The sequence below is a fragment of the Globicephala melas genome, chromosome 20 (assembly GCF_963455315.2).
Source record: "Globicephala melas chromosome 20, mGloMel1.2, whole genome shotgun sequence".
Classification (NCBI taxonomy): domain Eukaryota; kingdom Metazoa; phylum Chordata; class Mammalia; order Artiodactyla; family Delphinidae; genus Globicephala; species Globicephala melas.
This window is the reverse complement of record NC_083333.1, coordinates 28,421,821-28,447,942: the sequence shown is the minus strand read 5'-3', so window position 1 is coordinate 28,447,942 and position 26,122 is coordinate 28,421,821. Positions and strand designations below refer to the sequence as shown.

General features: G+C 41.4%; 2 protein-coding genes across 5 annotated transcripts in view; one reads left to right on the top strand and one right to left on the bottom strand.

Annotated features, from left to right (window-relative positions):
- Window positions 1-3,527, bottom strand: part of TEN1 (TEN1 subunit of CST complex) — a 16,561-nt gene extending 13,034 nt beyond the window's left edge. The window contains exon 1 of one of the 2 annotated variants that reach the window (XM_060291258.2): window positions 3,273-3,527. The gene's annotated coding sequence lies outside the window, so the exon portion shown is untranslated. The remainder of the gene's footprint in view (window positions 1-3,272) is intronic. The other variant, XM_030837736.3, reaches the window with a different exon arrangement.
- Window positions 3,277-26,122, top strand: ACOX1 (acyl-CoA oxidase 1). Of its 3 annotated transcripts, none has more exons than XM_030837730.3 (14): window positions 3,277-3,776; window positions 4,052-4,211; window positions 8,822-8,982; window positions 17,560-17,667; window positions 18,849-18,968; window positions 19,109-19,224; window positions 19,638-19,807; window positions 20,726-20,888; window positions 21,481-21,671; window positions 21,939-22,118; window positions 22,257-22,362; window positions 22,496-22,639; window positions 22,786-22,992; window positions 23,993-26,122. In XM_030837730.3, the coding sequence occupies exons 1-14, from the start codon at window positions 3,668-3,670 to the stop codon at window positions 24,041-24,043; spliced, it is 1,986 nt and encodes a 661-aa protein (XP_030693590.1). In that variant the 5' UTR covers window positions 3,277-3,667; the 3' UTR covers window positions 24,044-26,122. The 3 variants fall into 3 exon arrangements, with proteins under 3 accessions (XP_030693590.1, XP_030693589.1, XP_060147240.1); XM_030837729.3 differs by lacking the exon at window positions 8,822-8,982 and adding an exon at window positions 14,807-14,967 and having other exon boundaries at window positions 3,279-3,776; XM_060291257.1 differs by lacking the exon at window positions 3,277-3,776 and adding an exon at window positions 14,807-14,967 and having other exon boundaries at window positions 4,072-4,211.

Genomic DNA, 26,122 nt, shown 5'->3' with positions numbered 1-26,122 from the left:
GGGAAGAATCACCACTGGATGCAAAAAGTACTGGGTAAAAGTTTGATGAAGAACCGGCATATTTACATGGTCTCAACAGTATCTCCCCCACCGATTACTTATTAATTACAAAGGAAAAAATGGTCCACTTCACAGTGAAGAAAATTAGCAAATACAGCCTTCATGTGCCTTCTGCATGTGATGCACTAAGAAGGACACATTGTTTCTGTGATATTCCTGTAAAAAAAAAAAGTATAATCTGAATCTAATCACCAAGAAATATCACACAAATCTGAATTGAGAGACATTCTACACAGCAACTGGTTTATATGCTCTAAAAGTGTCAAAATCACAGAAGATAAAGAAATTGCTCCAGTTAAAGGAGGCGAAAGTGATAGGACAACTGTTATGGGTGGAACTGTGTCCCCGCAAAAAGAGATGTTGAAGTCCTAACCCCCAAGGACCTCAGAATGTGACCTTATTTAGAAAGAGGGTCTTACAGAGGTAACCAAGTTAAAATGAGGTCACTACGGAGGGCCTAATCCAATATAACTAGTGCCCTTATAAAAAGGGGAAAGTTTGGACAGAGACAGACATGCACAAAGGGAGGAGGCCAGGTGAAGGTGAAGGCAGAGATTGGGGTGATATGTATACAAGCCAAGGAAGGCCAAAGATTGCCAGCAAACTATCAGAAGCTAAGAGAGAGAGGCACAGAGCACATCTCACTCACAGCCTCAGAAGGAAGCAACTCTGCCGATGCCTTGATTGTGGACTTCTGGCCTCCAGAACTGTGAGACAACAAATTTCTGTTGTTTAAGCCACCTGGTCTGTGGTACTTTGTTATGGTAGTTCCAGCAAATTAATACAACTAAATATAATTCATGATCCTGGATTGGACCTTGGCTGGGAGAAAAACTTGTGATAAAGGACTTTATTGGACAATTGTAAATCCACCGAAAGGTCTGTAGATTAGGTAATAGTATTGTATCAATGTTAAGTTTCCTTAATTTGATAACTGCTGTTCTCCTGTTCCCTTCGTCCATTTAGGTGGGTCCTTGGGAGGGAGAGGACGTAGACACAGGAGGACGATGTTTTAACCAGAACCAAGTCCCATGGCTTTAATACCACCTCCAAGCCACCCTTCTCCATCCCTGATCTGCTCAAGCCCAGGAGTCATTCTTTGTTTTTGTTTTTTTTTTCCAGGAGTCATTCTTGATGTGTCCCTCTCTCTCATGGTTGCATCCAATCCATCACAAATTTCTGTCAGTTCTACCTCAAAATACATATTGAATCTATCCACTTTCCTCCATCTCCATGGTCACCACTCCATCCAGGCCTTCACCACCTTTATAACTGGTCTGTTTCCACTCTTTTCCTTCTACAGTCCATTCTCTTCATAACAACCAGGGTGATATTTTATTGTATTTTTTAAATAAATTTATTTTTTATTTATTTTTTATTTATTTAGTTTTGGCTGCGTTGGGTCTTTGTTGCTGCACACAGGCTGTCTCTAGTTGTGGCGAGCGGGGGCTACTCTTTGTTGCAGTGTGTGGGCTTCTCATTACGGTGGCTTCTCTTGTGTGCAGCATGGGCTCTAGGCGCTCGGGCTCAGTAGTTGTGGCTCACAGGCTCTAGAGCACAGGCTCAGTAGTTGTGGCGCGCGGGCTTTGTTGCTCCGAAGCATGTGGGATCTTCCTGGACCAGGGATCAAACCGTGTCCCCTGCATTAGCAGGTGGATTCTTAACCACTGTGCCACCAGGGAAGTCCCCAGAGTGATATTTTAAAATAGAAAACATGCCACAGGAGTATTTTTTCCTAAAGCCTCAAGCCTGAATCTTATAAAGCCTCTAGATCTAACCAACAGCTTATAGAAAATACAGAAATAGAGGAACGTGTTAAAGATATCACAGAGAGGGAAATTGTGGGCAAGTCACAAGAAAAACAACCTAGTTTTTTCAATAAATAAATCGGAGAAAAAAATCAATGTCTAGTGGAAACCTATACATTAAAAGAAGCTTAAGATTCTTACCAGCCAACTGCAATATGTAGACCTTGTTTGGACCCTGATTTGAACGAACCAACTGCAGACAATTTTTTACAAAGCAATCAGAGAAATCTGAATACTGATTGGATCTGTTGAGGAAGGAGATAGATGGGCCCCTGCGCCGGACAGCTGGGGTTTGTCAAGTGGAGTAAAACTGAATCTTTGTTCTCACCCAGGCACTCCAAGAAGAAAGCTAGTGGCAGAAGCTGAGCTCTGCTTAAGTAAAGAAATAAGATGACCACTCCTGAGGTCAAGGAAAACTTCCCTGTCTGCACATGCGCAGGAAGGCTCCTTGGGATTCAAAAAGGGAAGGGGTGGCGCAGCGGTTGAGAGTCCGCCTGCCGATGCGGGGGACGCGGGTGCGTGCCCCGGTCCGGGAGGATCCCACATGCCGCGGAGCGGCTGCGCCCGTGAGCCACGGCCGCTGAGCCTGCGCGTCCGGAGCCTGTGCTCCGCAACGGGAGAGGCCATAACAGTGAGAGGCCCACGCAAAAAAAAAATTGATGCGTCAGTTTTACAAACAAGTTTTTTTAAAACTATTAACACTATTAAAAGTGTATAGTTTTAAAACGGGATTAGTATGTTGTTTAAAGTTACAAAGGTAAATGAGAGATAAAGGAGATGGGTAGCGTGCCACATCTTCGTTACCATGGCATGAGGTCAAAAGGTAACAAAAATGAGCAAATCAAGAAATAGCTTGGAAGAATTTTACTTCGATGTTCTTTAGGAAACAAAACTAGAAACAATTTATTATGGTTAAAGTGGCTGCCTCTGAGGATGGGGAACTTCTGCTTTTCATTACAAATCCTCTTATACTAGCTTTTTTCAACGTGTGCTTTTACTACTTTGATGACGATAATTGTGAAAACAAAAAAGTCTCCTTTCAAAGACCTCTAAGCACACTGCAACTCAAGTCCAATTCCACACTCAGCTCCCCGCGGCCCACGCCTCTGGCAGCAAAGATGCCGTTATCTTAACAAACGATAGTTGGAGCCTCTACCCGGTGCGACCCTTGTTCCCGTCCATTTTTTCTCCAATCTTGGAAGGTTTGGGGAAACGCTACAACCTCCCCGATAACTCCGACAAGCACGAGGGTTCCCCGCCCCAAGCCTTGAGTTTCCTCCCCCATCTCATTCCAGGGGATGCCTCGGCGCGCGGACCCGGAAGCGGCGGCGCGGCCGCGTCCCGAGGCTCAGGCGCAGTCCTCCTCAGCCTCGTAGTCCCGCCCCTTCCCAACCACTCGCGAACCTTTCTGGGCCTCCTGGCCTTGGGTTCCCTCTTTCCGCCCAGCGTGGCCACGTGACGAGGGAGGGGCGGGTTGCGGAGAACGCTTCGCTTTCCCCCCGGGGCAATTTCTTGATCTTCTTCCAGGGTCTCCTAGCTGGGCGCCGCTCAAAGGCTCCCCTGGCCGAAAACAGGGGACCCGCCCGCCCCGGCGCCGCCTCCGCCTCGGCCGCGCTCTGTCACGCGCGGAGGGGCCGCGGTGAAGGAGAAAGGGAGGGCCGGGGCGGGCCGAGGCGAACGGGGCGGGGACTCGCGGTGTCCTGGGGAGGCTCTTAGGGCTGGGCCCGCTCTGGAGGTGCGGACACTCGCTGTCGCTGCTGCCGCCGCCTCGGCCTCAACTGCCTCTGCTGGCCGTCACCATGAACCAGGACCTGCAGAAGGAGCGGGCCGCCGCCAGCTTCAACCCGGAGCTGCTCACGCACGTCCTGGACGGCAGCCCCGAGAACACCCGGCGCCGTCGAGAGATCGGTGAGGGCGGCGGGCCAGGCCTCCTTCCTTCCCCGAGCAAAGCTTGAGACTCCCTCCGGGAGGAATCGGGGGACGCTGTAGGGCGTAGGCCGCAGCCTCTGGTCCAGCTTTAGGGGAGCCTGGACCCCCATTTCCAGGGGCGGCTGTGGCGGGGGGAATCCCCTATAACGAGAGGGGACCTGTGCCCGTGAGTCTGAAACCTGCTGTGACCCAGGGAGCTTTAACGGAGCCCTGAATTTCTGTCTTCCTCTTGATATCCTTTAACTCCCTACCAGAGAACCTGATTCTGAAAGACCCAGACTTCCAGCATGAGGACTTGAATTTCCTCAGTCGTAGCCAGCGTTACGAGGTGGCTGTTAGGAAGAGTGCTACCATGGTGGAGAAGATGAGGAAGTTTAACATCGCAGACCCTGCTGAAATCATGTGGTTTAAAAAGTAGGTATGCCTTAGCTTAGATCGAGTGCCTAAGCCAATACTTCAAATCCGCAATCTGCGGTGTCCTTTTTCATCGTGCTTGACGTTTGAAGACTCGAATTGGCATATTTTCACGCCATTTTAAAGTTATTTGTGTCGAAAATAATGTTTACTTTTGTATTTAAGCCTTTGAAAGGGGTGGCATTTGTAAAAAGTTGATCGTGGAAATGCTATAATTTTCTATCTCAAGAATCATACAAATTCGGTCCAGATGTCTCAATTTTGAGTGATTTAAATACAGAATGACTTTGCTTTTTGTAAGAAGGAGGCCTGCTAAATTTAGAAGCTGCATTTGGAAGGATGTTTTCAGTTGCAAGGACCAAACATTAAATATTTTGGAGCAGTAACAGGTCGTATTTTCATATGCGTGTAGATCTTGAGTTTAAAATAATGGAAGATGTGGGTGGAGGAAGAAGAACTTTAGTCATACCTTAGAATGAGTATAAAATTCTAAGAACCCAGCATTGTTGAATCTGGTGATGGTATTTAAATGGCTCCCCTGTCATACAAGACCTCATAAAAACATGCCTTGGTCCTACTGCTGAAAGAGTATGTTCTTTTTTCAGACCATCTGCTTTTTGTTGTGTTTTTAGAAATAAAACACACTTTTTTTTTTACCTTTATGTAAATAAACAGTATAATTATATGATCTTAGTACAAGATTTCTTTGACTTTAAGCATCTCTTACACTTCTCACTTATTCCTGGGCATTTCCTGTTTTAGGCCTCTACATTTTAGAAGAACTCCAATATTTTCATCAATAAAGAATAAATGGTGTGAATGGTACATATTTAAGAGCCAAGAAAAATGAAATATGTTACAAGTTCTGCCTTTATGTAGCAATAGGCATTCCTCCCCATACTACTGCTGCAAATACATATGGTATATAATTATTTTCTATTTGACCTGGTTATTATTGTCAAGAGGAAATGATTTACTCCAGCCCTTAGGACCACACTCAGAACTCCTTTCCATTTTAGTTACAAAAATACAGTTAATTTGGTAGTCCAGTCAGAGTACTTATTAACTTCCAAATGCTTTTTTTTTATTTTTAAAGTTTGTAACTCATGGCTGTGAGGATATTGAGGTGGAGTAACTCCTAGAAGATTATGTTTCTAATTTTCCTGAGTTCGGTCTGTGAACTTTAAAAAATTAGTAAGATTTTATTCTTCCTTAAAACAACACAAAAGAGGAGGTTTGTTTTGTTTTACTTTAAAATGGCTGATGCCGTGTGTTTCAGAGTTGGTTAGAAGATTTCATGATCTGTGGTGGTGCACAACGTGTAACCAGACTCCGGTGAAGTCACAATGAAATAAAGTCTTTTATGTGAGTTAAAGATCAGTGGACACCAGCCAACTGTTTTGCGTATCATTTTGTATGACACAGACCTCACTATTGGCGAAATACAAAGTACAAACTTTGGCATACCCTTTGACATCTTTCCAGTATTTCTGGGATGTGACAGGGAGATCCATGTATGTTAGAGAAGGGGATTGAAAATTAGTCTTGGCAATTACTGAACGCCATCGATTGTCACTCACACCCATGTCTTATGTATCACTAACAAAGTTAACTATGATGTACCATTAATTGTGAGATGCATCAGATTTCTTAAATGCTAAAATTGGCTGTGAGGAGAAGGATGCTATAATTAATGAAATATAGTAATATTTCTCTGGGAATTTGGGGCATTTACTGGTCTCTTTTACATCCAATTTCTCTATCACAAAATAAAACTCATGAGAGTATGTTGAAATTGACTAAAGTATTAGTAAAGTACTTTGAGATTTCTCAACTTGAGCAGTGAAAGAATTCATCTCTCCATTCCTTGAGAAAATAAGACTTTGCTGTTTGGGGAATAGGAGTTACTTTCCTAATCCCCTTTCCTGTAATTTTGTCTTTTAACTATACTATTTGCTATGCAAAAACTGTAAAATATTCTTAAAAGTACTTTAAAATTCTGATGAAAATCATCCATGGTTTCTGTTATCCTTATTAGGTTTTTAAAGCTAGTTGCTTGAAAAGCATCTTCAGGAGGGATTAAACATAACTTAAAAACAAGCACTGAGATTTTGTTCTTGAGTTAACTTTCTTTTTTTTTTGCGGTACACGGGCCTCTCACTGTTGTGGCCTCTCCCGCTGCGGAGCACAGGCTCAGCGGCCATGGCTCACGGGCCCAGCCGCTCCACGGCATGTGGGATCTTCCCGGACCAGGGCACGAACCCGTGTCCCCTGCATCGGCAGGTGGACTCCCAACCACTGCGCCACCAGGGAAGCCCGAGTTAACTTTCAAGTGGCTTCAAAAAAAAAAATCTCAGTATGTTTATGAAAACATAAGTATTTGACAGTCTTTATTTTGTGTCATATATTTTTCCCTCTCAGTTTCCTAGAGTTAATTATTTCGTGTCAGTGTCATCATTTTACCAACCCAGAGCCTCCTCAATTCCGTCAAGGGATTGGGAGTGTCTTATATTGCCACCATTTTTAGCACCTAAATTACTGGTTTTATTTCTCAGAAATTCTCGCAGGTTCATTTCCTCCTTTAGTAAAGCATGGTTGTGAGGGAGTGCTGTGGTGCCCTTGCCGTTGAGAGGCCAGTTTCTACATTTATCTCCTCGTTACTTGTCTCCACTTTAGTGATGAATATGTTTTGCAAAGAGCCTTACTTCTCTTTGTAGTACAGCAGCAGGAAGTTGCTGCGGATTGGTATTCCTATACCTCCTTTCCCCTCTTTCTCTCCTTTCAGTTTAAGGTTGTTTTTTTTTTTAAGGTATTTTTTTTAAATTTATTTAATTAATCTATTTTTGGCTGCGTTGGGTCTTTGCTGCTGTGCGTAGGATTTCTCTAGTTGCGGCGAGTGGGGGGCTACTCTTTGTTGCGGTGCACGGGCTTCTCATTGCGGTAGCTTCTCTTGTTGCAGAGCACGGGCTCTAGGGCGTGCAGGCTTCAGTAGTTGTGGCACGTGGGCTCAGTAGTTGTGGCTCACAGGCTCTAGAGCACAGGCTCAGTAGTTGTGGCACACAGGCTTAGTTGCTCCACGGCATGTGGGATCTTCCCGAATCAGGGCTCCAACCCGTGTCCCCTGCAATGGGAGGTGTATTCTTAACTACTGTGCCACCAGGGAAACCCTCAGTTTAAATTAATATTTGATATTTGTGTGAAAATCATAGAACCTTAGGGTTAAAAAGCATTTCTGATGTTGACTAGTCCAGGCATTCCTTGGATGTTTGAATCTGTCCCCAGCACCCCTGAAAGGTGGTGGGATGGTTTCAGGGCCTCCCCAGATGTGAATTGGCAGCCTACCCGCCCCTTTCCCTTAATTCATGCTCTGCTTGTTGTACAAGCCAGGATAGGCTGGCAGTGACACTGCTTCCAATCCATCCCTTGAAAAGTCATGAGGGTCAGTTAGGTGGTACTTACTTTGTACCCTAAGCTCTTTTATTTTTTTTTTAAATAAATTTATTTATTTTTATTTTTGGCCGTGTTGGGTCTTTGTTGCTGCGTGCGGGCTTTCTGTTGCGGCGAGCGAGGGCTACTCTTCCTTGCGGTGCGCGGGCTTCTCACTGCGGTGGCTCCTCTTGTTGTGGAGCACGGGCTCTAGGCGCGTGGGCTTCAGTAGTTGTAGCACACGGGCTCAGTGGTTGTGGCTCACGGGCTCTAGAGTGCAGGCTCAGTAGTTGTGGCGCACGGGCTTAGTGGCTTCGCTGCATGTGGGATCTTCCCGGACCAGGGCTTGAACCCATGTCCCCTGCATTGGCAGGTGGATTCTTAACCACTGCGCCACCTGGGAAGCCCCTGAAGCTCTCTATGTAGATAGATCTGACAGAATAGACCCCTAAAAAAGCTACAGCACAATGTAGCCGAGGCTGACTAGTGTACGTAACTCGTATTTTGATCATCTCACAGATTCTCTTTTGTGAGAAAATCGTTGAAGACTGAATTTCATTATGATTAGAGTTCCCTTAATCTGGAATAATTTTCAAAGACCGGTTGTGATAAATTTTTAACACTCACATTACCTACTTAGCCGTTTCTAAGCTCTGAAGACCTGTAGAGATGTGTGCTTTGGCCCCAGAACGTATATGTACCATCCTGGACATTTGCTTCAGTTACTAGGGAAAGATAGTATAAATTATTCTTCTTTGGGACATTTTGTTAACAGGTCAACAAATAAGTGTTCTGTGGAGTGTCTTTTGATTTTCAAAACAAGTAAAACCTGAAAATAATCCAAAAACAAATAGGCAGACCCTCCAAAAACTCAAACCAACAAATAACACCAACAGTATGATAAACAAAAGGGGGTTGAGGCTAAAACATGGTAGAATTTGCTTCCTGGATTAAGTATGAAATTCAGAATTCTGGCCCTGAAATGACTAGGGGGAGAAGAGATTCCACTAGATTCTGCTGTTGGCTTTTTAGGTAGTAAATGATAAATATTAGTCTTAATTTCCTAAGAAAGAGGTTTAAATTTTTCTAACCTTCATCCTCAGGGCCACAGCCATCTGGCAGGATTGGTAGTAGAATGCAGTTTCCAGAGTAAGGCTGAGATCCTTTTCTTTTCTCTCCCGTAGACTACATTTGGTCAATTTTGTGGAACCTGTGGGCCTCAATTACTCCATGTTTATTCCTACCTTGCTGAATCAGGGCACCACTGCTCAGCAAGAGAAATGGCTGCTTTCATCCAAAGGACTCGAGATAATTGGCACCTACGCCCAGACGGAAATGGGCCACGGTTAGTCCACGTTTGAGGCTCAGCGGGTAACCCACCTCAGGACTGCAGTTAACAAATGACTCCTGGCAAAACGAACAAACAAAAATGACTCCTGGCATTTGACTTTTTTCTGCTGCTACACATTTGGGGTTTTATTTTTAAATTGTTAAATCTTAAATAAAATTCAGCCTCTTATTTTCTGATAGTTTCTTTCCCCTTAAACTGGTCCAAGACTCTGGCCTGAAGCATCTGTCATTGTTATTTTTTAAGGCTCGTTACCATTGCTGCATACATCCGTTAAAATGGGTGTTGAGCAGTTTGGAAAGATGGGGTTGAAAATACGGCAAAGCGCCCCATTGTATTGGTGTCTGATTAAAGACTTAGTTGCAAATTCTTAAGAGGGTTCATGCCTCAGCAACATCTGGAAGATGCTCTGCTTTAATGAAGTTAAAGATGTGGATTTTAAAGGGGCAGAGGGTTAGAGTGGTGAAGGTTGTGAGATGGTTTGGGAAAAAGTCCACGATGCTCTTCATTGCTTTTTATTCATTTTTCTGTTCATGTCCATGGACTTTATATTACCAGTAATTCTTGGTTAAATTGTTCCTAAAAACCTGGCTACTTTCAAAAAGTTTTGTGTTTAGTCTTGTGAAACAGGTTTGTTTTCATAGATGAGGCCACTGACAGGTTTGAGTGTCTTGGAATTTGAGCTGCCCGGTTCATAATGCTTCCCTTATGTAAATAAAGGAAAGTAAAGAAAAAGAATGAGAAAAGGATGCAGATATCAGGAAGACTTCATTTTTGTGTTTGATTTGGTGCTTTTTGGTTTGCAAATTGGTTTAAGGAAATGTTCTTTCCCATAATGCCTGTGGGAACTGCAGATTCTGGTCATGGTACAGTTTTATGAACACCCTGCCAAACACCCATGGCCATCTTCAGGATGGTCAACACTGAGATGACAGACCTGAAGGAAGGTATCCTAACGGAAGGAATATCACATTCCTACAATGTTCCTCTCTTGGAGTGTGCCCTCGTGTTTTGTTATCTTGAGATAGCTTTGAAATAGGGGGCATAAGATGTAAACTGTTGTGAGGCTAAGTGAGTCTGATCTGTGTATCTCTTGTTGGTCTAATCCTTCTGCCTCTATCTATAAGGTACATTTCAAATGTATATTTGAAGGAAGAGAGGAGGAAATGAAGACTTGAACTTCACTGGTTTGAGGAGCCCAGAACGTTGGACTGAGGTCCTTTGTTGCTCTGGGCGAGTTTGTATTTGTTAGAGTTTTCTTTCCCTTATTCCTTCTAGTTTTCGAATGCTTTTTTGTATTCGAACCAACTCTGTCTCAATCTTTATGGTTTATTTAGAGAACAGAGTTTTAAGATTAGGTCTTGTTTCTTGCTGGAACTTTGTCAGTTCATATTAGTTGTGCTTCACTGACTGCTGTTCTTTTCCAGAGAAGCCAGTCAGTTTGTTGGCTAATTTGCATCCTGTGACAGTACGGTCTTATGTAGAATATATAAAAAGTACTTCAACACCAACGGGATTGGAAATAGAGCAACTTGTACAGGATGAAGATTTGACCATTTAAATTCTGAGACTTTGGAACATTGGTCAACAGTGATTATCTAAGTGTTCTCACAGAGTTGGCTATAACTTCGAGTTTGGGATTCTTTCACCTCTGGGTAGCCGCTGAGAAGTGAGAGACTCAAAATTTCTCAGGCTTATTCCAGAATCCTCAAGAATCTTAAAATTCAACCACTTGCAGAAAGTCTAGGTCACCAGTTTTCTCTCTTCCCTCGAGAATTGTGTCTTCCCTCCTCTAAATACACACCTGTCTGTATAGGCACACAAGCCCCAACACACATGTGGTCTGTGAGTGCGTGAGCCTTAATCAAAGGCAGAGGCCTGGGCCAAGGAGGGCACCCTCTTCCTGGGGTTCTGGTGTTAAAGGGACAGTCTGGGACGTGGTCCAGGGGTATCATCCTGACCATACGTTTCTCCAGGTCACAAAGCAAGTAGTGTGTTTGGTCTTCACAGGTATTTGATCATTTCATGTTCTGGCCACGTAATAGGAATTCTTCTTGCCTTTTCTATTATTGTTATTGTTATTTTAATTATTAAGGAAAATAGAGCTTATGTAGTACATACTTACCATCCTTGAAGATGGTGGTGCAGATTCTTTGCAAATTCCCATCACTAATACTCAAATGTGAAAATACTCTTCCTTTGAAACTTGAAAAATAAATAGTAAACTCGATTTTGTAAGTCACTAGTCTTTCTCTCCCTGTATCTCACTGCTCTGTCTCTCCGAGAGTCTCCTGTCTTCTTTTTCCAGGAGGGATTCTCTTACCTTTATGGACTTCCCATGAGACTTGCTCCTTGGGTATTCTAATTTCCCCACTGTCAGTAATAACAATATCAGTCTCTTTACAGAAACTGTGTTCTTTGGGTTATGCCTTTGGAATATCTTTCTCAGAAATGAATTACTACATCTGAAGGGAATGAACACTTCATAGCTTCTGTTGCTCAAGACATGGAACAAGTTTTGATGTACTTAGTGAGTTCGTGTCTCCATAGTCCTATCAACGTGATTACTTTGTTTTTTTCTACTTTTATATATATCTAAGAGTTAAAGTTTTAATTCTTCCAGTGCTATGAGCCTGGATGTTACATGTTTAGCTTACTGTAAACTGGGTTTTTCTCCTTTGAGTATTGAATACATAGAATCTGCATATTGATCTTACAAGATTTTATTGTATCCTTCCAATATTTCTTTCTATTGCCTCTGTTTGATTAAGCATTTTGGCCTTATGTATTCAGTGCATCCTTCTCTGAATAGGTATAAGTTTTCTTTTTCCCGTATCTTGGATAATTATCTTCTATTTTATTCCCTTTTTTGTTTGTTTGATTTGTGTTTAATGCTTTGACTTGTGTATGATACAGAGATGAGTGAACCCCATACTATTTTTGTGTTTATTAACTAGTAGCTCTTTCCCCTCGTTATGTTCTTTCTGGTTCATCTTAGAGTTTTGTAATAGTTTCAGTTTATTTATGGAACCTTAAATATATTACATTAATTTTTTTCTTTATTTTTCTCCTAGCATCATAAGCTTGGCTCATTGTTGCTTTTTAAGATATTTAAAAATCTGATAGAATAAGCCTACTATTGCTATATTTCAATTTATATGTATTTGGTGTCCTTGCATACTTATTCTCCTAGATGAATTCTGATTTCAATTTGCCAAGTTCGAAAACATATCCTGTAGGAATTTAAAACCCATTGCCTTAAATCCCTGTATTTTCTTGGGAAGTATTAATTTTATTTAGTCCTCTCAGCCAAGAATTAGCAATTTCTTTCCTATTGTCCATTTTCATATCTTTTATTCATCCTGTTAGGCATTTATATTTTCTCTTAATTAAATCTGTAATATTCTGAGCTAAATTACTTAACAGATTTTTTAAATATTTTGTTGCTGTTATAAATCACCTTTCTCTTTACCAGGGTTTTCTATTTGAATGGTTCTAATGGATAAGAATGAGTGATTTTTTTTTTTAATCCTGGTTTTTCTAAATTCATTTATTATTGATGGTGTTTTGTTTTTGTTGATTTCCTAGGATTATAATCATATTGTCCGTGGAGATGCTATTTTGATTTCTTCCTTTCTCATATATTATTAATCTAATAATTTTGTCCTCAGTATTGACTGCTAGCCTTCCCAGCCCTGTATCATGTAGGAGAGCCTGGGAAGGCCTTCTGGTGTTACGGTTTTGAAAGAATCGACTCCAGCTCTTTACCAAGCAAAATGTTGGTGCTTTGCAATTTTAAAATAAATTAATTAAAAATAATATATGATCTTTATCATGCATAAATGGTATAGCAAATACTTGATTTAAATCAAAAACTATCCAGGTCACTTTCTCCTTGTAACATTTCTGCATTTCATCCACTTCTGAATAATCCTTATCCTAGTCACAAGAGACATTTTTCTCCTGAAAACATTTTTTTGCTTCAAGACAGTTTCTGATTATAAGTAGTTTTACCCCTGCCCTCCTGAGTGTACTCTGTGGTAACCCTTGGTGCCCCTCATTATTCCCGAATACACGCCCACCCATGACGAGTCTGGGCGCCTCTGAATGGCCTCTCCTTCACCAGGAATCGCTCTGGTTTCTAGTCATGGAAAGTAGCCTCTCAGCACCGTGAGTGGCTGGCCCCAGGCCACAGCTTTCAGTCCTACTTCAGAGTTTTCTTCTTTTAGCTCCTAGGCGCACATTAATTTTTCTTCCTACACATCATTCTTTTAAAAACAGCACAGTTGACATTCCTGTCTGTGCGTGAAAAGTACTCTCTCATCCCTGGAATGTGTTTTTCCAGGGATTTCCACTTTTTTTCTTTTTTTTAACTTTTTATTTTGAAATGATTACAGATTCATAGGAAGTTGCAAAAATAGCACGGAGCCGTCCCGTGAACCTTTCACCCAGTTTGCACCAGTGGTGACATCTTACAGGATTTCCACTTTGATGCTTCCGAGTCTAGCTGTGATTTTGGCAAGTCTTTCTAGTGTCCCCACTGTTGTCCTCAGCCCAGGTTGCACTAGAAGACGTGATTAGGAGATGAGATTCTTGTCCTTGTTTTGCCATTATCTTTTTGACCTGAAGACACATAATTCACCTCAGCTTTAATTTCTCTGTAAAATGAGGAAGTTATTCATGCATTCTTCAATCTTTATGTAATTGGTTAGCTGAAAGCTCAGCCCACCCCCCGCCCTCTTTGGAAAACATCACATGTCAGCCCCTGCCTAGAGCACCCTGTCCTGATTATTCTCCTCCTCAAGTGGAACAGTTGGAGAAATTTTGAAACTGAAATGTTTAGGCTCATTTCTAAGATAATGAGCACAGGAAGAGTAACATAGAATTGATTAATTTTGAGCTGGAAGTTAAATAAAATGCCAGTAGCATGCAACAATACAAAGCCATATAGAACTATTTCCTATTAGAAATAAATTCACATAAAAGTCTAAGGCACCTGCAAATTTTAAATGGAAAAGAATGACTTTAGAAAGTGGATTTAAAATGACAACTAACATGTTTATTATCATTTGTGATAATTCCCATATAATTGTAATGGAGAGCTTGTTATGCATGAATCTGTTATTTGTAAATGTTACGGTCTTCACTAAAAATCACATGTCTTTTTATTTCTGAAATTAATTATTGGGATGAAGAGCACTGTCAATTTTTGTATTACATTGTTTCAGTAGCATGTGGCTGGATATTTGTGATGGATCCAAATGAAATGACCAGAATTATGTGAGGAATGCGGATTAATGCTGGATGCTTTATGGACAAACAGAAAAGATTCTAGCCTAGAAGCATTATTGGAATTAGATCCTGGAGAAACTTTTGTCCAAGAGAACCACTGTGTTCTCCTGTCTCAACTTTTCATTAGACTAAATAAGTCACTGTACAACTTAAATTCTCCATTCCATCCAGCCTTCTCAGGTTTTTTATTTACTTTAATTGCAAGGCTCGAATCCTCTGCCTTGCGCACATGGTCTTATGCTGCACAGGCTTTGGCATCGGTAGCCAATCCCTACCAAGATTAATTAATTTTAGAGATGAGTAGCCTTAGAAAATACTTCTCGCCAACATAAGAAAAATGGAAATTGCTAAGAGTTATAAAGTAATACAGACAGGGCAGTGCTCCCATCCATAATAAAGTCCACCCATTAATTCATACTTAACAGAAGGGTTTTTTTCCTCCTTCCCTTGCTCTGTTTGTTCAAATTGCTGATTCTCTCACACCTGATGACTCTTCTCTCAAATGCCCATCCTTGGTATTTCTTTGAAGCCTTGTGCACCGAGGGCAGTCTGGGCCTCTGGATCTTCACTTGGGCATGTTCCTGCCCACCTTGCTTCACCAGGCAACCGAGGAACAGCAGGAACGCTTCTTCGTGCCCACCTGGAACTTGGAGATCATTGGCACTTATGCCCAGACAGAGATGGGTCATGGTATGGTGCATTCAGTCTACCTTCTGGGTTGGGCGGGGCTCTTCGAGCTTAGCATGCATGGAGTGTCCACCACGTGTCAGCAGTGGCATATCCACGTGCTGTGTAAGATCTGTTTAAATGCAGTCTTTCTGCAGCGGCCAGGGTTTTCACACATATAAGTCTCGGCATAGACAATGCTTTGGTCGGTGGAAATAAAAGCTTATATTATCACAGACATGCTGATTGATTATTCATGGTTCCCCTTCAGAAGGTCAAGAATTACAAGTCAGGCCTTACTTAATAAGTGATTTTTCAAGTTTACTGAAGTTGTATGGAATTTGTGTGTATATAGAGCCTGAACCCGTCTCTTTTTCTTCATTACTATCTGGTTATCTTTGCTACTGATACCTTAATGAACTTGCACAGATTGCAGAAGAAATACAGATTAACAGAATGTGTGCTCTTTGACTTGCTGAAGGGAAATGAGTGGCTTATATAACCAAAACATGCAGCATTTTGTACCTTGACATTATTTGTGCCTTGATTCAGTAAATTCAGTAAAGTTCTGAAAGTGGCTTTGGCCACAGTTTAGAAAAAATAAGATAAGTTGTACTTCCGGGCAGTTGATTTCATATTCTGTATGTACTGCCTTTCTGCTTTTTAAAATATATATATATTTATTTATTTATTTTTGTCTGCGTTGGGTCTTCGTTGCTGTGCATGGGCTTTCTCTAGCTGTGGAGAGTTGGGCTACCCTTCATTGTGGTGCATGGGCTTCTCATTGCGTGGCTTCTCTTATTGTGGAGCACGGGCTCTAGGTGTGCGGGCTTCAATAGTTGTGGCACGTGGGCTCAATAATTGTGGCACGTGGGCTCAGTATTTGTGGCTCGCAGGCTCTAGAGCGCAGGCTCAGTAGTTGTGGTGCACGGACTTAGTCGTTCCGCGGCATGTGAGATCTTCCCGGACCAGGGATGGAGTCTGTGTCCCCTGCATTGGCAGGCGGATTCTTAACCAGTGCACCACCAGGGAAGTCCCTGTACCACCTTTTTTTTTCTTTCCATCCCTCACCTGTCTTTTCCTGTGAACTGGATGGGGCTGGAGGTGGTGGCTGTGCCTGGTAGCATCCGTTCCACATTGGTATCTGTGTTTACCATTTGTTTACTTCTGGCTTCTCTTTTCCTACTCAGACATTTCAGAACAGCTGGTCTAGTGTATATTTTCCACTTGCTCCTTATTCCTGTACAACTTCATCTTCATTTGATTGCTAATTTGGCTTTCAGCTTCCATGGTAAATAGTATTTTAGAGGATTTTCCTAAAACTCGAAGTGGAATACTGTTTGATTCAGTTGTGCATTTGAAAACGTTTTGTCATTACCTGTTCTGTTTAATATGCTACCTCGTTTTCTATAAAAGTTTCTTCTTTGGTGAAAGGAGTCTTAGTGTCTGATTCCTTGATTCCCACACAGGGAGAGGTTGTGGATCACACATAAACTGTCCATTTCTGTTATTTAACTCGGGAGTTTCTAAGTGTTTCACAGTTTAAGTGTTCAATGAGATCTGGCATTATCAAAGCAGTTTGGTAAAAGGTTCTCAGCATTGGCTACAGGATAGTATTACTAGGGAGAGTGTCACTTAGAACATTTTTCTGTAACTTTTTTCAAATAATTTTGGCACGTTTGTATTAGGATTTAAAACACGAATCCCTGTCTGTCTCCATTATACATAAAATGGAAACTCTTCCTAGTCACACTAGTGAACCAGCCAGGAATAAGTTAAGGCTTAGTGTTGAGTCTGCAGGGTGAACTTGGACCTTATTATTGGACTTTTAGAAATTAAAAAAAGTGACTGTTCCAGGTCTTTTCCGCATAATGATTATAACTTTTTTTTTTTTTTTTTTTGCCGCACTGCAAGGCATGTGGGATCTCAGTTCCCCAACCAGGGATCGAACCCGCGCCCCCTGCATTGGAAGCGCGGAGTCTTAACCACTGGACCGCCAGGGAAGTCCTGGTTATAACTTTTTAAGTTCTTGTTTTCCTTTCTAGCATTCATTCTGAAATAAATTCTCAGTTTACAAGAACTTTAGCCGAGTCTCTTCCTGTCACGTGTTCTCATTCTTTGTTATAATACAGAATTCCAGAACATTGCATTGGTGTGGTAGACACAATACCAATGAGTTGAAATTGGCACACTAACAGCTTAGATATGCCTTTAAAAGGTCAGTTAACTTCCCTGTTAAATTCGTATCCTGTGACCTTACGAAACTATGATTCTAATCTGCCTTTATTTTACATTTTCTTTTGGTTGATCTAAATAAATGTTCCATGTCCACTGCCACAGAAGTGCACTAAATCAAGTACAGAAATGGAATATCCTTGACATTTGTATTTTCAGCTTAATAGGAACAGATCAGGAAATTACATATTAATTAATTAAGCTTATGTAATTACGTATCTTGGTTATTAACCATTTGTAGTTCATCTACAGATGTTTTATTGTTGTTAGATTTTGTTACTCTCTGAGATGCTAGAGCTTTAAAGGACTGGGCAGGAGATTTTACCCTGTACCTGTTTTTTCCTGTATTCTGTCTGAAGTAGGTGTAATTCATTTTCTTAGGAACTCATCTTCGAGGCTTGGAAACCACAGCCACTTATGACCCTGAAACCCAGGAGTTCATTCTTAATAGTCCTACTGTGACCTCCATCAAGTGGTGGCCTGGTGGGCGTAAGTGAATTTTTTAACAGTTATTGGATGTTTTAAGATTTATTATAACGTGTTTAGAATGTAGAGCTTATATGAGAATATAATTTTGAAATATAGAAAAAGCTTCTTAGAGCTTAAACTATTCTAAGATATTTCACATTCTCTTGTGTTGCATGTTACAGATATTTATATGTTTTACAAAGCGTAGAAAGGGCAGCTATCTTACTCTGCTTTTCATGGTTTTTCATTTAAATATTCTCGTGTGTTAGCATAGTTTCCATAGTCATCATTTAAAGTAATTTAGTTTTCCCTGTTTGGTTAGTCATTTCCATACTGGAAAGCATTTGAGTTGTTTTCAAATTTTTATTATAAATAGCTTTGACATGAAATTTATTTAATATCATCTTCCATTCTGAGTTATTGTTTTAGGATATATATTTCAGATGAGATTAGTGGTTGAAGGATTTTGTTATTCACGTTATATATTTTAATATGGGATGTTACGTTTTGCTAGGAAGAAAACTAGCATGCAAAAAAAGAAATATTTCTGGATGCACTAACCAAAAATCTCTTAAAGCAGCTGTATCCCATAGTACTTTCTGCAATGATGGAATATTCTCTGTCTTTGCTGTTCAGTGTGGTAGCTACTAGCCACTTTCAGCTTTTGAGCACTTGAAATGTAGCTAGCTGACCTGAGGGACTGAATCTTTAATTATAATTAATTTAAATGTAAACAGCCACGTGTGGCTAGTGGCTACTGTTTTCGAAAGCCCTGCCTTAAGGGAGAAAAAGGATGTAATTTAAAGTAATGTTCTAGAATTATCCTAAAAATTTATTTATGTAAATGAATGAAAAATAAGTAGAAAAGCCTACTTTTTAAAAATGCTATCAAATTAACATACTGTACACTTTAAACTTAGACGTCATATGTCAATTACATCTCAATTAAAAATGTGTTTATATATATTTAAAAAATGAAGGATCGCTTTGCCAAAATTCAATGAATTTTAATAACTATCAGCTTAACTGGATTTCCTTCTGAAAACTAGGCATGACACTGTCATAAGAAAAGCTCTCTGGGCACACTTTATTGATGGAATCTAGTGTTATATTTAACATATGCTTTTTTCCCCCTCTTTTGTTTCTATGAAAATGTAAAAATGTTTGCTCACTTCCCTCTCTTGTTCTCTTTGATGTTGCAGTTGGAAAGACTTCAAATCATGCAATAGTACTCGCCCAACTCATCACTCAGGGGAAATGCTATGGATTACATGCCTTCATTGTACCTATTCGTGAACTTGGGACGCATAAGCCTTTACCAGGTTAGAACTGTTCATCTGATGTTGAGGTGAAAATTAAACCAATCACTTTCTTCTGCAAAAAGTATAATACGTAACTAAAGAAGAGGAGGGAAGCCAGGAATTCCAGAGCATAAACACCTTGTGACTTTCATCTGCGGTAGGTATTACTGTTGGAGACATTGGCCCCAAATTTGGCTATGATGAGATGGATAACGGCTACCTGAAGATGGACAATTATCGCATTCCCAGGGAAAACATGCTGATGAAGCACGCTCAGGTATATTTAGACAGAAAATAGGAGGAGAGGTATCAGACGGGGATTTCAGTGGCTGTTGATAATCACGGGGTTAGAAGGATCTGTTCTTTTAGAAGGTACTAACAGATTTTTACTTCTGAAGCTGCTTTTATTATGACCATGAAATCAAAAGCAGTTGGCAGGTATGAAGAGCATGTTTTGTTTTGCAAAACCAGTGGGGCTCAAACTTTAGCATGCATTAGAATCACCTGGAGGACTGGCTAAAACCTAGAGTGCTTGGCCCCCAGAGTTTCTGGTTTAGGAGGTCAGGGTGGGGACTGAGCATCAGGTGATGCTGATGCTGCCTTTCTGGGGACCACACTTTGAGAACAACTTGCCTAAACTGCCACTTGGTTTTAACAGAGGGAAGCATCCATCTCATGTTCTTTTTCCAGGTGAAGCCTGATGGCACATACGTGAAACCCCTGAGTAACAAGCTGACCTACGGGACCATGGTGTTTATCAGGTCCTTCCTTGTGGGAGAATCCGCTCGGTGTCTGTCTAAGGCATGCACCATTGCCATCCGCTACAGTGCCGTGAGGCATCAGTCTGAAATCAAGCCAGGGTAAGGGTGGAGTCGGAGATGAGCTTGGTACTGAAGACCTGGCTTGGACCCCATCCAAATATCAAAATTCCCAAATGTGTTGTGGAGAAAGTGCATTTGCTGTAAAATTAGCTAGGATGGCAGTGTACTGAGTCTGAGAACCTAGACTTCCCTTAAGTGGAAAGTTGAGAATAACCACCTAATTATTACTTTTAACCTTCTAAGAAAAACAGTAATATTATTTGAGCTTTATAAATGAAATGTTGAAAACACTGAAGGTGGTGTGAAGATTCTAGTTGCTACTAACAGTTACAAATCGGGTATAGTGAAAGTGACATTAAACTTGATTCTCTGTTGTGTTCGTGGACATGGTTTATTCTTACAACTGCCTATTACTTGGGCATGACTCTTTGATAAATTTTTTACTCTTAAAGAAGGAATAAAGAAATTGATAAGAGCAGACCTGCTTAGACTTCAAATATTTAACTCAGTGCATTGGGTCTCCTCAAATTGTGGTCAGAATATAGTTTATTCAGCCATCTAGACCCCTTTAATGTCTTCCTCCTGTGAAGTTAATGAACTTTGGTTCCGGAAGTTGCCATGAGATACAATTTTCTTAGATTGGAAAGACTAAGAAAAATATGAAAGTCAGCTAGAAAATCCTGTCCAACTAAGGCAGCTCATCAAGGTGGTTAAGCACGTGGTCTTCTATAGCCAGATACCCTAGATTTAAATCAAGGATCTGCCACTTATTAGCTCTCTAGGTTCTTAACCTCTCATTTTCTCCATCTGTAAAATGGGGGTAATAAAAGTTACCCTCACAGGATCTTTATAAGGATTTGATAAATTCGTCTTTCAAAGTGCTTAGACCAGAACCTGGCACATAGGAAGCTCTGTGTAGGCATTTAATTTTTTCTCCCCTTTTTTTACATGCTTTAGTGAACCAGAACCACAGATTTTGGATTATCAAACCCAGCAGTATAAACTCTTTCCCCTCCTGGCCACTGCCTATGCCTTCCAGTTTGTAGGCGCATACATGAAAGAGACCTATCATCGGATTAATGAAGACATCAGCCAAGGGGACCTGAGTGAGCTGCCTGAGGTCTGCGTCGTGTCTTGCTCCCTTGTGGGCACCCTTCTAGTTCACATTTGCCTATTGGATCATGTCCAGAGAAAATTAAACATTGGGATATCTTGAAAAGAATCCATATATTCTCAAAATACAGAGAGAGTTTGCTAATTGAGAGTGGATCAAAGGTGAAGATGCGTGGGTTTGTTTTTAAGTTTCAGAATTACTGTACCATGTTGGTCATTTATTAATCAAAGGAACTTAAGTGGCGCCACTTTTGCCATGTAGAACAGTTCAGAAGGGAGTGGGGGAATGTTGCTGGCCCAGGCCAATCAGATGAGCTTGCTTTTCAGTTTACATGGCATAGCAAGTGATTTTGTTTGCTGTTTGGTTGGTTGGTTTTTTTTTGGCTACGCCACGTGGCTTGTGGGATCTTAGTTCCCTGACCAGGAACCCAGGCCCCTGGCAGTGAAAGCGTGGAGTCCTAACCACTGGACCGCCAGGGACGTCCCTGCCAAGTGATTTTGAAAGTGACAAGTGCTGTTAAGTGAGGCTAAGTGTGTCTCATTGGAATGCGGGCTGTCAGCACCACAGATGTTCTGATGGCCTGTGCTTCCCCCTTCAGCTTCACGCCCTCACTGCCGGGCTGAAGGCTTTCACGTCCTGGACGACTAACACTGGTATTGAAGCATGTCGGATGGCTTGTGGCGGGCATGGCTATTCTCACTGCAGTGGACTTCCAAATATTTATGTCAATTTTACCCCAACCTGCACCTTCGAGGGAGAAAACACTGTCATGATGCTACAGACGGCCCGGTGAGAATCTAATTCATGATTTCTCATATGTGTTCTCAAGAGTGTTTGAGTCCTTTCCGTTGGTTCTTATTCCCATGTTTTCTCTTCTCATTATATTTGTTCCAGAAAGATGTCATTTTTGCCTTCCATCCTGACCCACGGTTTTTTCTTGGGGTCAGGCTAGTATGAAACAGTTGTCCCACAGCTTAAAGTCATTTCAGGAGTTCGTTTTATTTCTGTTTCACGAGAAGCATAGTTGCTGAAAGCATGTGTCCTGGTGACTTTCAGGTTCCTGATGAAAAGTTATGACCAGGTGCACTCAGGCAAGTTGGTGTGTGGCATGGTGTCCTACTTGAATGACCTGCCCAGCCAGCACATCCAGCCACAGCAGGTGGCCGTCTGGCCAACCGTGGTGGATATCAACAGCCCTGACAGCCTGACAGAAGCGTACAAGCTTCGTGCGGCCAGGTGAGTACACCCTCAAGAGCTGGGACAGGGCCACGGGGGCCTCTGTGGCCAGGGGCTTGATGGGAGAGGCGGGAGGCACAAGTCCTAGCGATCACTTCCTTGAGCTCCAGTTTTCTAGTTCTTTTCTTTTTTTAACAGATTAGTAGAAATTGCTGCGAAAAACCTTCAAGCTGAAGTGATTCACAGAAAAAGCAAGGAGGTAGCATGGAACCTAACTTCCGTTGACCTCGTTCAAGCAAGTGAGGTCAGCGATGGTCCTCTCTCCCCCTCCCCTTCTCCGTCCTTCACCACCCGCCTCATTTTCTTAGTGCAGAAACTGTATCACTGTTGAGTCTTTTTCAAAGGTTCTTGCACTCTGGTGTTTTCTTTTTTTCTAGGCACATTGCCACTATGTGGCGGTTAAGCTCTTTTCAGAAAAACTCCTCCAAATTCAAGAGAAATCCATCCAAGCCGTCTTAAGGAATTTGTGTCTCTTGTATTGTCTGTATGGAATCAGTCGGAACGCAGGGGATTTTCTTCAGGTATTTTCTAAGTTTAAGTCCTTTTATTAATGTATTTCTTAATTTTTTATAGAAAAATAATTGTGGTTTACTTCGTGGTTGTATGTGTATATATACACGTATGAATAGATTTATACGTACCTATGTTGCTTGCTTGTTTCTTTTAGGGGAGCATCATGACAGAGTCTCAGATCACCCAAGTGAACGAGCGCGTAAAGGAGTTACTGACTGTGATTCGCCCTGACGCTGTTGCTCTGGTTGATGCATTTGATTTTCAGGATGTGACACTGGGCTCTGTGCTTGGCCGCTATGATGGGAATGTGTACGAAAACTTGTTTGAATGGGCCAAGAAATCCCCACTGAACAACACAGAGGTAAAAAAAAAAAAAAGTCTTTTCACCTTTTGAAATTGTTCATTTAAATATTAAGGCAGGAAAGGCCTCTGACTGATCATCTGTGAAAGCTTTGAAAGCTCTCATGGCCACTTCGGACAGTCTCTTTATTTGAGCAGCAGGTTCTGAAGGGAACAAGGTCTTCCTGCAGTGTGCAGGTTTTTAGTTTTCCCCAACTATTTAGCAACAATTGAAAAATTTCAAATGTATACACAAATAGCATACTCCAGTGCATCTCCCCCGTACCCTTTGTCATGTTTCAGCAACTGTCTGCTCATGGCCAGTTGCATTTCATCTGAACCTCCCAGCTAAGAATTATTTTGAAGCAAACCCGAGATATCAGATAATTTTATTCATAGATATTTCAGTATGTATCTCTAAAAGATAAGGACTCTTCTTAAAAAACATAAACACAATGCCATTCTCACACCTAAACAAATTAACAGTAATTCTTTAATATCATGAACTGCTACCCAGTCAGTGTCCAGATTTCCCCAGTTAGCTCAATTCTTCTTTTCTCCCCACTTCAGATTTTTTGAATCAGGATCCAAATAAGGTTCAGATAATTTCTTGATTAAAAGTATGCTATTTTATTTTATTTTACTAATATATTTATTTGTTTTTGGCTGTGTTGGGTCTTTGCTGCTGTGCGCAGGCTTTCTCTAGTTGGCGGCAAGCAGGGTCTCTTCGTTGCAGTACGCGGGCTTCTCGCTGCGGTGGCTTCTCTTTTTGCGGAGCACGGGCTCTAGGCACACGGGCTTCAGTAGTTGTGGCTCGCGGGCTCTGGAGCGCAGGCTCAGTAGTTGTGGTGCATGGGCTTGGTTGCTCTGCGGCATGTGGGATCTTCCCAGACCAGGGCTTGAACCCGTGTCCCCTGCATTGGCAGGCGGATTCTTAACCAGTGCGCCACCAGGGAAGTCCAGGTATGCTATTTTAAATTGCAAACTCCGTATCAGTAATTTTTTCTCTCCCTTCCCTGCAGGTCCATGAATCTTACTACAAGCACCTAAAGTCACTGCAGTCCAAGCTCTGAAGTGTCTTGAGGACAAGTTCAATCTCCCGAAAGTAACTGTACTCTACTCCCCTTATACCTGTCACACAAATTCGTGTGGAATCTGTATCAAATTTAGAAAAGCTAGAGCAAATGATAAATTGACCCTTTTCTCTTTTTATAAATGAAAAAAAAAAAAGAACAGATATGAGATTAAAGGAAAAAAACAGTTGTGTTTTACAAGTGCAATTAACACTGAAAGAGACCTGTTAAGCATTCAGAAAAAGCTTTAAGAAATGCCGTGTGATTTCCCTCTGTAACGCTGCTGATCCCAGGAGGCCAGGACTTTTGATAATTCGTAGAATTTAACTACTAAGTAGTTAATTATTTTCACATCTTAATTGCTAATCACTGGATATGCAAGTGTTTTTAAGCAAAGGTATTTTTTAAGTGGGGGTAGAACCCTTCCAAGCTTTCCTGCTAATTGTCCTACCACTCCTGCCGTGGGCGCTGGCTAGAAAGCAGGACTGAAGAAGAGGGATTGGGGAAAGAAACTAATCAGGAAACTTGGGGGGTGTGTGTGTGTGTGTGTGTGCGTGCGTGCGTGCGTGCGTGCGCGCGCGTGTGTGTGTGCGTGTGCATGCGTGCGTGCTTGATACATTGACATATTTCCTGCCTGCTTGCCCTCCTTTGCTGGTGTATAGTTCCTGTCTACCTGTTCACAGTAGCATTTTTCTAACACAGGGATTTCTTCAGCACAGGCTGCTGCAGGGTCACTGCCCCATGTGATTAGGAGCTAATCTTCCATTGGAGGGTTTCCCCAAATTGTTGCTCTTGTAGCAGTACAACTCCCTTCGTCCCGACTTCTTGGGCAAAGTTATCTCTACATATAACTTTCGGCAACTGATGGGACCTCCAAATCAGTGGTTTTGATCTCCCTCTCTCCCTCTCCCTCTCTCTCCCTCTCCTGAGAGAGATGCAAAAAAAAGGAGAAAAGGAGAGTCACATTTCCTTCTTAGTAGAATAAGGGCAGGAAGAGCTATCAGTTATGGTTACTGTAACTTTGGTGACCATATTAACTAACTTTCCTGGAACAATCCAGATTCCCTCTATTCTGTCACTTTGGTGCAAGCTGTTAAAATGCTCGGTGGTTACAGTGTCTGGCCTCACAAAAATAAAAGCACCACTTGCCGCCTCTTACACCCAGGAGTTGCACAGAGAGATCCTTTGACAAACCACGTGTTCTGATTTTTGGATCAGAAAATATAATCATTGAAACTGTGGCTAAAGGATAAATGGAAGTTCCATAGAAAATCCGTTTCTTATTGTATATCTGGCATTATTTTCAGTATGTTTCTGGGAGCTTTTTCTGACTTGCTAAATTGTCCTTTCAGCTGAAATCTAATTTATACAATCATTCTATATTTAAAGGCTAAACATGTATCTCTTAATGAATTTTTTCTTAAAATCAGTGTAAAACAAGTCACTTGATTTTTTGTTTTTGTTAACTCTTTGTGACATCTGCCTCATGAAACCAGTTGTTCTAACATCAGTCTTGAGAATGTAGTATGTAATTCAGTGGAAATGTAGTTCCTATCTTGGGACCTGCCATAAAATCTATCCCAATGGAACGGGTAATAGGAGATAAGGTCCAGCAGAAGAAATACTGTCAGTTGACACAAGCCGTAATCTTTCCACCAGGAGCACTGATTGGTCATTGTGTTAAGACTGAAGTGAAAAAGCACTGTGTTAATCTCATTTGGGTGTATCTTTGACTAGATCAGATTCTGGGAAATAACAGAGAGTAAATTCAAATTCCTTAATATTGACCTGTTAAATGTAGAATAGTTTCCAATTAGGGGTTAAAAATCTTATTCACAGAGGGATATCCATAGTCAGGATCTAAGGGTGTTTGAAATGACACCCACCCAATCCAGCTGCATAGATCTGGGATCTAAGCAGGTTGGAACAGGTGGTGACTCTGCAGAGCCACCTTCAGTCCAGCACCTTGAGTTTCATTTAAAAACAATCTAATATTGACAGTATTTTTATTCGCATTGGAATGTTTTGTCTTGAACTTTGTCCTCTGTAATTAAAGAATAAAGATATCGTAAAACCTCA